Source organism: Chrysochloris asiatica, unplaced genomic scaffold (genome assembly GCF_000296735.1).
Source record: "Chrysochloris asiatica unplaced genomic scaffold, ChrAsi1.0 scaffold00010, whole genome shotgun sequence".
Taxonomy (NCBI): domain Eukaryota; kingdom Metazoa; phylum Chordata; class Mammalia; order Afrosoricida; family Chrysochloridae; genus Chrysochloris; species Chrysochloris asiatica.
The window spans coordinates 15,531,028-15,545,245 of record NW_006408528.1 but is presented as its reverse complement, the minus strand read 5'-3'; the positions used below and the strand labels follow the sequence as shown (position 1 = coordinate 15,545,245).

Below are 14,218 nucleotides of genomic sequence, written 5' to 3'. Positions count from 1 at the left end.
TAACCACAAGGTTGGGGTTTCAAATCCATTAGCAACTCCTCCGAAGCTCTGTACAGGGTCACTGTGAGTCAGAACCAACTCAATAGCATGTAACAATAACACAATATACTATATATGCAAGGGACTTGTAAAAGTTTGTGGAAAAATGAAAAAGATCATGGAATAGTCCCAGGAACTTCTTGAAGCCCTCTCATACATGTGCAGTGATGTATATTACAGCATTTTTGTAATGGCAAATAACTATAAGCAAAGCAGGGAAATAATTTGAGTAAGTTATGATATTTAAATTATTTCATATAAATCATTAATATATAATAATTTACAAATGTAATTAGCATTAAATTAGTTTACTTCAAGAGATTTCCAGAAGGTTGATGAAATAAGAAATACAGATGAAGCTTGTACAGTAGTCCATTTATATAAAACAACCAGAAAACTTCTGTGTTTATATATTATTAATTAATTACAGATAATATAAACATGGAAAAACTGTGGGTAATGAGATACTTGGTTGTTTTCATGGATTAATTGATAAAGAGGAAAAATAAAGATAAGTAAAAAAATAAAAAGGGCCTACTCTAAAAGGAGCTCTGGTAGCGTAGTGGTTACGAATTGGGCTGTGAGCCGCAAGGTCAGCAGTTCGAAACTACCAGCTGTTCCGTGGGAGAAAGATGAGGCTTTCTGCTCCCGTAAAGATTTCCAGCCTCGGAAACCCTGTACAGGGTCGCTATGAGTCGGAACCGACTCCACGGCACATAACAACAACAACAACTCTAAAAATAATATATATGATACACTATGTATGGAGTTCTGGTTTAGAAGTGTAGTATAAGCATTGGACTGCTAACCACAAGGTTGGTGATTCAAACCCACCAGCTGCTCCTCAGAAACCCTATACAGGGTTGCTGTGAGTCGGAACTGACTCAATAGTACTTACCAACACCACCACCATAATTACAAGAATGACTGTATATTTACAAAGGAACCCTGGTTGTGAGGTTCTTAAAATATTTGGCTGCTAATGGAAAGGGTAGACAAAGATGTGGCAATCTGCTTCTACAAAGAAAAAAAGAGTTACTGTCTTGGAAACCCTATGGGGCAATTCTGCTCTGTCCTGTGGGGTGCTATGAGTCAGAACCTACTGACAACAGATTTTTGGTTTCACTTTTGGTTTATATTATATGAAGACTTTTAAAAGAAAACCTTTTAAAAAACTTGATAAAGCCTAACAAGTGTTAAATAGAAAATGATGGATGTATTATGAAATTCTTTTCTAAAACTCTTAAAATAATGGATATTTAGATATAACCTTTCTTACAAGTAAATGAATATCTACATCAACTCCCATTCCTCCCCCCTTTAACTTTGCAACCTAATTACCTTAATCTAAAGTTTTAATCTGAGGTCCTGGTTTGGCGCCATAGTATAGGCACTCTACTATTAACTGCAAGGAGCCCTGGTGTGACGCTGTGGGTTAATGCACTGGATTGCAAAGTCATTCAAACTGCAAGTTCAATAGTTTAGGCTTACCAGCTGCTCCTCGGGAACACTATGCAGGTTTGCTATGGGTCCGAATCAACTTGACAGCACTTAACAACTAACTACAAGGTTGATAGTTCAAACCCACCAAGCATTCCTTAAAAACCCTGTACAGAGTCACTGTGACTTTGAATGGACTCAGTGGCACTTAACTACAGAGTCTTTAAAGTAAAAATTTAAAGGTGTGTTTTTAGTCAATAAATTATATTTTGTAAATAAAAAATAAGGTATTAGGTACTTTATTATCATTTGTGATTAAAATGTTTCACCAGACTTTTAAAAATCTGTTTTCAAAAGAGTATTTTTGGAGAGAACAAACAAGATGGTGTAGCCACTCTTTTTTTTGTATCTTTTTATTGGTCTCTCGCTCGCTGCACACCTGCATTCTGGTGACTAGAGGGGGTGCCTGAGCGAATGGATATGCCACCCCCACCCCTGGAGGGTTCTGTTACGCGTGCGCACAGATCTCCTTGAACTGTAAAGTGACAGTTTCCATTTAAAACCAAACTGGGAACAAACAGTGAGGAACTCCGTCAGCCACAACACAGTATACCGGACCAAACAGGCTCAGGGGATGGTGCCAGAACTCTGAACTACATATAAAGGAATATTTAGAAAGTTGGAAGGCTTACAGCTAGGGAAATTTGTAGCAGAAGCAAGAAATCCATTGCTTTCTAATCCAAGACACTCAGCTACTCTCGGAGCCACCATCTTGGGTGAGACCAAGCGGGGGAAGGAGCAGAGCAGCCACAGATGCCTGACAGAACTGCGGAGATTAAAGCGTAGACACTCTTTTTTGTTGTGTCTGTTCATTGGTCTCTCACTGTCTGTACACTTCCATTCTGGTGACTAGAGGGGGTGCCTGAGCAAGTGGACACCCCACCCCCAGCCCCGGAGGATGCTACTATGCATGGCCACAGATCTCCTTGAAACTTAAAGTGACAGTTTCCACTTAAAACCAAATGGCAGTGCAAAATGGCAACAGCTGGCCCTGGATTGTTTATCACTAGGAAAAAGGCCTGAACGGGGATTGTGGAGCGGGACAAGCAGACTGAAAAAAAAAAAAAAGGCTGAAAATTAAATCCTGAGTTATGTCACAACAACCAAAGTGGCATCTTGAAATCTCTCAGGAAGAAGAGTGAAAAGGGAAGCCCATCTTCTGATCACATCTACCTGGAGGCAATCAGAAAGCCTAAAAAATACCAAAATACACACCCATCTAAGCATTAAGACCACAGAAAACCCCTGAATATGCCCCAACATCAAAAACAGATGACCATATCAGCATATGTCCAGAAACAAGATAAAGTGACTGAGGCAAATGAGCTGGACATAGACCTACACTCCATACTGGAAGATTGGCAGGCTTTGGAAATGCCTAAGAAGGAATTCAGAAAAATGATTATAAAATGTATCAAAACAATATTCAATGGAATTGAGGAAAATAAGGAAGAAGTCAGGAAAGTGATACAAAAACAATCAAATAAGATAGATACAGCATTGGAAACAATTCAGAGTCTACAGAAAGAGGTCCAAATGATTAATAATATCAGTATTGGACAATACACTGAAAGGGCAAAGGAGTAGAATTGAAGAGATAGAAGCCAGAACTAGTGAGCTAGAAGATAAAGCTGTCAACTAAGAAAAGCAAGCAGAAAAAAGGATAAAAAAAACCTGAAGAAGGCCTAAGATTCATGTTGGACAACATGTAGAGGAATAACTTAAGAATTACCTGCATTCCAGAACAGGGAAGAATCACACAAATCCACAGAGGAGATAGTTGAAGAGCTGCTGGAAGAAAATTTCCTTAACATCCTGAAAAGCGAAAAGATATGCATTCAAGAAGCTTAACGAACCCCAGGAAGGATAGACCCTAAAAGACAGTCACCAAGATATATAAGCTCAGATCTCTCAACAGAAACCAAGTAGGCAAGAGGGCAGTGGGGAGACATATATAAAACCCTGAAAGAAAAACACAGCCAGCCAAGAATCCTCTACCCAGAAAAGTTGTCAATCAAGTACGATGGTGTAATCAAAACACTCCAGGATAAACAGAATCTAAGCGTTTTTGCCAAGGCAACCCTCCTATGGAAAACACCTTAAAGAAAATCTGTGGAACGAGAACAGACAACCAGAGAATGACGTATATGGCAGCATCACCCTAAACTCAATTGACAAATGAGAGAGTCAAGAACAGAGTAAAATTATAAGAACAGAAGATCTGGGAGGTTAGTCTATGATCAAAACAATTACAATGTGAAAGAAGGTCAACAGAGAAACAGAAATTCAGATGATGAGAATGTCAGGTAGATTACAGAATAAAATAGACTGTCTTAAATGGAGGGAAGAATTAATGGAATATAAGATAATCACAAAAGTGGGGCTGGGATAGGGGGTTTAATTTGGGTGTTGGGGAGGACAATACAAGAAAGGGAGAAGGTGGAAGAATAAGATAGAGGAACACTGAGACAGGTTTGCATGGCCTAAGTAGGACAGAGGTAAATAGTGATGCATTCTCAAACTTGGGACAACAGGGCTCTGTGGTACAGAGATCTAGGCATAGTTTGAAGAGGAGAAATAATACTAAAATGCTTGACTGTCTTATGAATATTGGTTTCCCTTGCCTACTATTGTAAAATAGACGCTTGAGTGGGATAGAAAGGAATGTTGGGAAACCTGATTACAGAAAATTTGTAAGCCCGTCTTCAGCCTATAACTGATTAGAATACCTAAAAGGGGTTCTAGAACTTGCCCAGTGAAATAGGCCTCTTGCAAAGCCTTTGCAGAGTATAGGACCTTAGGTGGAATCCTGAGTCCCATCCAGAACCTTATGAGGTGTGGGACATTCCCACTAGCAAGGACAAGCAGACCAGCCTGGAACAGCTAGAGCAACAGAAGATATATCTTCAAAGAAAGATCATCAGGAAAAACCCAAAACAAAAATATCAGCATGACTGGCTACTACACAAATAAGCAAGCTATTCGCCAGGAAGCTATCAAGGCAAGCAATCAAGTTCCTTCAGGACAAACTCCCCTCTAAGACTGAGACTCAAAGGGAACACATGAACATGCATGTGAGCTTGCTAGCAACAACTTTGGTCTATTGGTGAATGAAAGAAGGGGAAAAACAGTAATGAAGAAATGGGCTGAGTTCAACCCCAGTCCATTGACTCCCATTGACCTGGAGATGAGAGAGAAAAGAGGAAGGCCTGGTTGGTCCAAAGTGTGGTAAGACCTGTGGACACTTGAGCCCATGGACAAGAACATAGCTACAGAGGGCTAGAGCTGAGAGTGAAGCATTCAGCTGATATGAAGTGAGGGGAGATGCGCAAGAAAACCCAGACTTGCAGACAAGTACCCATTTGACCTAGCCTCGATGGCTTGATAATCAGAACTCAACTAGAGGAAGATTACCCCCCCCCCCTTTTTTTTTTTTTTTTTTTTTGGATAAAGGAAACAAGGGTAAATTGCTACAATTTGATGAACCTGACCTATACTCACGGAGGTAGTAACTCTCAACTCAAAATACCAACAAAAAGGAAAGGAGTCTTCATATCAAGTACCCTTACATTCAGAAATCATTGGAATTTTGCCTAATACATGACAATAATTTTGCCTAATACAACTGTAAATCTCTATAGTTGGTTTAAAAGCAATAAACATGTTCGCCTATCTTCATTACCACTCAATTACCATATATATAAGTATCTGCATATCCCTCAAGTATTTAAGAATTCCTCATGATATGATGTCATCAGTACTAAGAGTCGTCAGGTAAGAAATGAATTTTTATGAGAAATTCCAGCAGGGATGTAGTCTTTATTTAGCATTCTTATCTCTAGTTATTCTTCTATAAATGCTATTCAGATAGAAGATTGCTTTTTTTTAATTAAAATGCTTTTCTATTGATAAGATGTATTAGTATGTTTGTCAAACTGTATGCCATGTATTTTAGAAGTAAAAGTCATAGATGTTTTGGGGAAATATAAATGCTTATTATATATGTGTATGTGTGTGTGTATGTATGCATGTATATACGAGTATATATGTGTGTATACATATGCCCTGAATTATGAGACATATGTTCATATATAAATTGTAATAGAAGTAGAAAGTGTGGTTTTCTAATGCAATGTATGGAAAGTAAGCCAAATTTGTAGTGGTAATCAGCAATAGTGAAAGAAAGTGAAATTTTATATAATGATCTTAATCAGTATATAATGATTTATCTGTAGTCCTAGTGTGATGCTGTAGGATAAGTACTGAACCATAGTGTTGGTTTGAACGGCAGTATTGTCAGTTCAAACACACCAACCGCTCTACGGAAACCTTATAGTGTTGCTATGAGTCTGAATCAACTCGACGCTCTTAACAAGATATCTGAGGTTCATTTAGCAACATTTGCTGAAGTACACTTATATACAGGTTTTTTCAGTTCTTAGTTTTCCTCCCCTTTGTAATCTGAGCCTTATTTCTAGTGTTATTATTCACCTCTCCAAACTGCAACATCCTAAACTCTAATTTAACAGAAGCATTCAGGTTTCTTCATTATGCCTCTGTGTCTTTAAATGCATGTGGTTTCCTCAACTGGAAATACTCTCTCCCAGTCTTTGTATGTTTAAGTTAAATTTATCCTCTTAAACCACCAAATGCATCTACTTAATATGGTTAGAAAAAAGGTGTTGTACAGGAAATTTCTGTAGCTGTGTGCTATAGGATAAACCCTGGATTGCTAACCACAAGGTCAGTAGTTCTAACTCACCAGTTAGTTGCTTCTTGGAAACTCTATACAGTGTCAGTGTGAATTAGAACCAACTCAGCAGCACTTAATAAAAACAGCAATTTGTATTTTAGTTATATATTTGTATGGAATTGGCCTACAGTAAATAATTTTACCCTTTAATAGTCTTGAGAAAGAATGAGTCTTTGTGTGGTGCTATAGGATAAGCACTGGACTTATAACCAGAGGATGGGCAGTTCAAACCTACCACCTACTCTCAGAAAACCTATATAGGGTCAATGTTAGTCGGAATCAACTAAACGGCACATAGTAACAACATAGTGGAAAGAATGCACACTTTGGAATAGCAGAAACTGGTGTCAGATTCTTCAGTAGGTGTGAGGTTGGGCCAAGGTAACTTCCCTGAGTCTTGAGTTTTTTCACCTAAATAATAATTGTAGAGTTTGTTGGGAGGAATTAAAAAAAAAAAACAAAAACAGTATGTGTTAAATACCTAGCAAAACAATGAAGTATATATTTTTTAAAAGAAGAGCACTTAGGTTTTTATGACTCTTCACTTATCATAACGTTCTCACTTGACCATTTTAAGAGTGTTCATGATAGAAAGATGGTCTTCTCTAGATAAGCCAGATATGGGTTTACTTAATACTAATACAAAGTTAATAATTCATTAAAACTTTATGATATCTAGGATTCCCTTAAGCAATTCCCTCTACCTATTAGCTGCCTCCACCACTCGTCTGTCAGTTTGTTGTACTTCGGTGGCTTGTGAGTTGCTGTGATTCTGGAAGCTATGCCATCAGTATTTTAAATACCAGCAGGGTCTCCCATGGTGGACAGGTTTCAAATGAGCTTCTAGACAAAGACAGACTAGGAAGAAGGAGTGACGAACTACTTCCGAATATTTAGTCACTGAAAACCTTATGAATAGCAGAGAAACACTGTCAGATAGATGAATTGGCAAAATTGCAGCATCCATGGGCTCAAGCATGGCAGCAGTAGTAAGACTGGCCCAGGATTGGGCAGTGTTTCGTTCTGCTGTGCATAAGGTTGCTATGAGTCGGTACCGACTGGATGGCACCTAACAACAACAACAAATAAGCTGTCTATCAAATGATTTTTAGAACATAATATTGGTATTTGAACATGTTCATAATGAACTGTATAATCATTTACAACTTGACACTAGTGAGGTCAATTGCAAATTTGCGTAATTTTCTTTAAAGAGTTAAAAGGCAAAATTAATCCTACATTAAAACAAATTCAAGAAGTAATATATGAGTCCCCTCTTTTGATTATTCATAGAAACTAATGCTTATATTAGGGGCCCTGGTGATGTAGTGGGTTACACATTAGGCTGCTAACCTCAAGGGCAGCAGTTCAAATCCACAAGCCACTCTGAAAAGGTAGATGAGGTTTTCTGCTCCCATAAAGATTTACAGCCTTAAGAACTCTATACAGGGTCTCTACAAGTTGGAACCAACTCTACAACATACAACAACAGTAGATATTAGCCTTATTATTAGATATTGACCTTGTTGTAAGCTATACTAAGTTATAAAAGAGTTTAAATTCTGTGGAAAAAAAACATTAATAGAAAACAGATACCTGGACCTTCATCTGCTGACAACATTGACTACTTCAATATAAATAATTTTTCTTCCTCAGGTAACTGTATTTATCCTCATGTTTTCTTTTGGTATTGCATAGCTGTAACTTAAAACATATTTTTCTGGGTTTTGAGAGACATCCATTCCATTTTTTTTAAAGATTGGGACAGGGAGAAATTACTTGAAGCTTGGATGTCCAACCCAGAGAACTGCTGCCAACGATCAGGTGTTCAAATGCCGACTCCACCGCCAAGTGGGTATAATGCCTGGGACACACTACCTTCTCCAAGAACTCCAAGGACTACACGCTCTTCTGTCACCTCTCCAGATGAAATCAGCTTATCTCCTGGGGATTTGGACACAAGTTTGGTAGGCTTTGGTGTTCAGTGATGTATGTCCCATAAATACTGTGTTTACTCTTTGTTTTTTACCTTTTAAGTTATTTAATTTCATTTAATGTAGACTCTGGTGTATTCTTGTAATTAAATTATATATCCTTCTTAAGAGGGTTCAGTTATTTTCATGTTTTTGGTATATATTTATCATCAGAAAATATTTTTTTATGATCTCTGAACTATGGATGGAAAAATAGAAGGTTTTCCTTGCTTGTTTGAAAACAAAACATAAGTTTGGGAGAACCTATCAGCTGTATTTTCACTTAAAAGCTCCTGTTGCCTATTTCTTAAATATAGCATAACTTATATTATTAATAAGAGTTGAAAGAGTTTGTGATAGGTACTATAAATTAAAAATAGGAAAACATTTTTTATAACTTCTTGAAAGCTATTTATTAATTTTTAAGCATCTAAGACATAATACATATGCTTGCTTTATTAAAGCTTTTGGACAAATCATGATACATTTGATAATGAATGTTTCCTTTTTATTGAGAAATAGTAATATTATATTTACTTTTTTTTTTTTTTTTACTTTTAATTGGCTTACCATAGGTGTGCTGTTATAGGAAGTTTTGGCATTATCTTGAATGATTTAACTACTCAATATGTGATAAATATGAAAACTCTTAATTTGATTTAGTTAGGCCTTTTTGGAAAATAGAATTCTACCTCTATAACTAACATTTGTAATATTACAAATTTGCTTCTCATTGAACATCATTGAGAAAAACATAGTGTTTAGTGGGTAGGGGGTGGATCCCTGAGATGTTGTTGTTAGGTGCTATCGAGTCGGTACCGACTCATACAGACCCTATGCACAGCAGAACGAAACACTGCCTGATCCTGGGCCAACCTCACTACTGTTGCCACCCTTGAGTCCATCGATGCTGCCACCTGGCCAGTCCATCTCATTGGGGTCTTCCTCTTTTTTCTGACCCTCCTCCTTACCAAACATGATATCCTTCTCCAGCGACTGGTCCTTCCTGACAGTATGTCTGAAGTATGAGAGACGAAGTTTGGCCATCTTGGCCTCCAAGAAGCACTCTGGCCGCACTTCTTCCAAAACGGCTCTAGTGGTTCTTTTGGCAGCCCATGGCACTTTCAGTATTCTCCTCCAGCACCATAACTCAAAAGCATCAATTCTTGTATGGTCTTCCTTATTCACTGTCCAACTTTCGCATGCATATGAGGTTATTGAAAATACCATGGCTGGGGTAAGGCATACCTTAGTCCTCAAGCTGACGTCTTTGCTCTTGAACACTTTAGAAAGGTCTTGTGCAGCAGATTTGCCTAATGCAATACATTGTTTGATTCTTGACTGCTGCTTCCTTGAGTGTTGATAGTTGGTCCAAGAAGGATGAAGTCCTTGACAACTTCAATCTTTTCTCCGTTGATAAGAATGTATCCCTGAGTTGTTGTTGTTTAGTGCTGTCGAGTCGATTCTGACCCATAGCGACCCTGTATAGGGTTTCCCAGGAGCAGCTGGTGAGCTTGAACTGCTGACCTTGTAGTTCAAACGGCTTTGCAGTCTGGCGCATTAATCTACAGCTCCATATCCTCAGTTGCTGTATTGAAAACACAAAATAACTTTTTATAGATCTTCTGGGGTAAGCATAGGATGAAAGACATGATATTGAAACGGTTATTTTGCAACATGAAATTGGATCTTGACCTGAACAAATCGTAATTATTTGTCTCACATAGTTTCATTTCCAATGTACAGTTGCAAATAAATTTAATATATAAATTTGGAATTTAAGAGTTTGATTTTTACATTGAACTCTTTGAATCCTACAACCATGGATTCATAAGTATAGTATATGTTGTTCAAAGATAGCACACTGTAACTCTCCTATAGCTTATTTTTTAAAATTTAACTTTTAAAATTTATAATTGCTAGTCTACTTTTGTTTCTAAACTAAAGACAAAAATGGAGTTATTGTTCTTCCTCTAAGAGATGACTTTATTTACATGATTGTTCCTTTTTATATCTCCAGTGTGACATTTGTATGTGCAGTATTTCTATATTTGAAGACCCTGTGGATATGCCCTGTGGACATGATTTTTGTAGAGGATGTTGGGAATCGTGAGTATATAAATAAACTAGCATCTCTTACTTCATGATAGCACTCAAACTTGGGAATAAAATGAATTTGTTTTCAATAATTAATAGTTGATTTATATTTGTTTCAGAGTTACACTGAAATGTATTACAGCTTGCTACTAAGGAGGAACATACTTGTTTTTCTTATTTTGATATCATCACCTACTTGTAGTTCCTGTTATCTAGCTTAATGTAAGATACTTTTTGAACAGATCTAGTGTACGTAAATAAATTTTCTTAGTATTTTAGTTTATATTACATCTAATTTAATATACATTCCAATCCTAGACCAAGAATCACTTCTTGTATCCCAAGAATTTTTAGCACTTGTTTTTGTGCTTTCCCTGAACTTTTTGTGACCAGCATAAAGTCTTTAAATCTGTAAGAATGTAGTTATTTAAAATTTCCTTTTTGATCAATTCAGACCAACCTCATCAGAAAAACCTCTAAGTATTGAAAAGCTGTCATGCTCACAATAATGGATAAAAATCTTTCAAAATGCCAGTTTTTCTGAAGACTTGAATTTTATCATTGGCAACAAATACTGCCAGTCTTTTCCTAGAAGTAAAAGACTAATTTAATTCATTTTTTAAAAGTCTGCCAAACGGGAGTGAGAGTATGTGCAGGCTTTCAGGATGTGCCCTTTGGCTGTTTGAATTATTGTATATTCCTGAGTGTTTTGGTGCACATCCAAAAAAAATAAAGTAAAAGGCAGCGGAAATAGAAGCAAATACTGTTGAACGATGAAGCACGCAGGGAATTGTAGTCATTGCAATGAAATAAATACAATAGGATGAGTGTAAAACTGATGGTCCCCCATGTAAACTATCACTCAATTCACAATAAAAACTTAAAAAAAAAAGGTCTGCCAACTACTCAAGTGCAAGCAATCGTTGTTTGTAGTCATTCTTTCCAGTAAAATGGTGTTCCATGAAAAAGCAGGTGGGTCTGCCACCAATTTGAATGTTCTCCTGAGTCCTTTTCCTTGAGACCACCATCATGCTTTGGTATGCATCAGTTCTTTATGTTTACTTGCCATTTCTTCACTCAGAATCCTAAGAAATGTAATCAAGGTCAAGATTCTGTATAGTTAACATTTTTTTATTCCTTCATCAAGAACATTCTTGGTTTAAAACAGTTTTCAGAATGGTAAAAACTTGAATATATTTATTGTGCTGAGGGAAGAGTCATTAGAGAGTAAGAGGTTAAAGATGTGAGGATAAGCTAATGGAAGTGCAAGTTTCTGAGCAAACTAGAAATTTGAGGATTAGCCTGAGCATCAAGGAGGAACCCTTCCCTCACTGCAGTGAACGGGAGGAAGGTGAAAATAACGAACAATACAGCTGTGCTAGAGGCTTTCTAGGGAGGACATTAAGAGAGGGACTCCTGAGCTTTTTCGCTGAGGCCACCGGCTGCGTCCTGGCAGCCGGTGTTTGCCGGTTGGCGTTTTAGGCCCTAGTTGCTGCCGACTCAGCGTTGTCCGCGCCATGGCTTGGGTCTGGACTGCGCCACAGTGCTTCGGGAGACGTGGGTCCTTGAAGCCTCTTTAGTGCCAGAGCTCGAGCTGCAGGGAGCCCCACGCTGGTGGCGAGGGATGGACTCTTCCTGGGAAGCTTTGCTAACTTGCAACAGCTGGACCATGTTCCTCATTATTATCTGACTGTCAGCATAATCATCACATCATTTCACGGTGGTGGCAGGGACTCAACTCTGGAGTTCTATATAGAAAAAGCATCTTGATCCCAGTCTTGTCAATGGCTTCAAGACAACCAGAAGTGCCTGCGCTTGAGCCTGGTGGGCCTCTAGGCAAGATGTCCCTGCCCATAGGGATGTATCGCCGGGCATTCAGCTATGACGACGCCCTCGAGGACCTTACACTCATGACCTCTCCTCCATCAGACTTGGGCAGCATCCCCTGGAAGCCAGTGATTCCAGAGAGCAAGTATCAGCACCTCGCCAAGGTGGAGGAAGGAGAGGCCAGTGTATCCTCCCCAGCCATGACCCTGTCATCGGCCACTGACAGTATGGACAAAGTCCCAGTGGTGAAGGCTAAAGCCACCCATATCATCATGAATTCTCTGATCACAAAACAGACCCAGGAGAGCATTCAACGGTTTGAGCAGCAGGCAGGGTTGAGAGATGCTGGCTACACGCCCCACAAGGGCCTCACCACCAAGGAGATCAAGTACCTTCGAGTGGCAGAAGCACTCCACAAACTAAAACTGCAGAGTGGAGAGATCACAAAGGAAGAGAAGCAGCCTACATCTGCCCAGTCCACCCCAAGCAGCACCCCACACTCTTCCCTTAAGCAGAAATCCAGAGGCTGGTTCACTTCTGGTCCTTCCACAGCCTTACCTGGCCCAAATCCTAGCACCATGGATCCTGGAAGTGGGGATAAGGACAGAAACCCATTAGATAAATGGAGATTCTTTGGACCGAGACCCCTCCAGAAATCTGATTCAGGAGGTTTTGCCACCCAGGCCTGCAGAGGAGCCCAGAAGCCCACTCCAGTGGAAATGATCTGTGTGCAGGCCACCTGGATGGCAGGGGATCCAGCAGCCTTTAAGTCGCCCAAGATGGACATCCCAGTGATAGAAGGGAAGAAACAAGCACCCCAGACCCATAACCTCAAACCCCGAGATTTGAATGTGCTCATGCCCACTGGGTTCTAGAGCTCTTTCTGTTCTAGGTTTGAGTCCCCCATACCCCTATTACCTTGGCTCTGACATAGGAAAGGTATAATTAAAAAAACAACAACAAAGAAAACGTTAAACCAAGGGTAGAGCTGGCGACATCATTGGCTTTTGAGAAACATTAGTGCAAAGCTTGTCCTTATTGTTTGGAAGAAGCCATTTTGTACCACTTTAATTTAGACTAAATAATCCTAGCAGTGATATGGGAGACCTCATGACCTATTTTTGTATCATTTCCTCCAGGTAAGAGATTTGATCATGACTTTCTAGGTAAATACTGTTTGTGCAGTTTCCAAACCCAGACTTCATAATTCTTAGACCACTATCGATGTGAGCACCAGCAATTCATAACGTAGAGGTGTCCACTAACAAGCCTAAACAACCTGGGTCCTTCTCACTTCTGGACACTGGGCTGGTATTGTGTTCTGGCATGACTGGTTAGGAGGACTAAGATCTGTCTGAGATCTGAGTACAATTAAGAGCCAGACTTGTGCTGAAACTGACCTCTCCTTGCTTCCTGGTGGACCTAATAGATCACCTTGTCCTGCGGCCAGTGCTGTCCGAAGAATGCTTCGCTTGTGTGTGTGTCACACAGATCAAACACTAGTTTTGCAAATCCTTTCTTGCACTTTAAAAACTTCATAAGGGAGAAAATTTCAGTGTGCAGGTTTAATGTGAATGGTAACTACAGCCAGATGATAGCTTTGAGGCTCATGAAAAACTACTATCACTTCTTTTTTATTATTTCCTTGTTCAGCCCAGGGTTGGACACCTTTTTTTCCTCCCATTGGGGCATGGAAGAAATGAACATTTTCTATAAGAAAGCATTTCCTCCCTAAAGCCTTGTACCTTTATACACAACCGTAACTTACCGAGGAAAGAAAATCGGGAAACTGCCTTTTTATTGCTCTCCTCTGTCTACATGTTCAGTCACTGTCTTGAGCTTTGTCTCAAATACCTGCTGATTTTGGATTGGATATTCTATATAGGAGTTGACCTTTCCATAGAAAGATCCTGGAGTCTAGAATTACCTGAACAATTAATTTATTTGTGTCTTCTGTTGTGCTTGTATCTTGTTTTGACAATAAAACTCCTTACTACTTTCTCAAATGCAGAGAGTTGGGCTTTTTGTT

The 14,218-nt window shown here is 38.9% G+C and overlaps 1 protein-coding gene and 1 pseudogene across 1 annotated transcript in view; both read left to right on the top strand.

The window, feature by feature from the left end:
- Positions 1-14,218, top strand: part of ANKIB1 (ankyrin repeat and IBR domain containing 1) — a 142,371-nt gene that overhangs the window by 81,417 nt on the left and 46,736 nt on the right. Inside the window, exons 5-6 of the mRNA XM_006834302.1 lie at positions 8,051-8,259; positions 10,286-10,374. Of these exons, the coding sequence (XP_006834365.1) occupies positions 8,051-8,259; positions 10,286-10,374 (298 nt within the window). The remainder of the gene's footprint in view (positions 1-8,050; positions 8,260-10,285; positions 10,375-14,218) is intronic.
- On the top strand, positions 12,147-13,064 carry LOC102826434 (annotated as a pseudogene).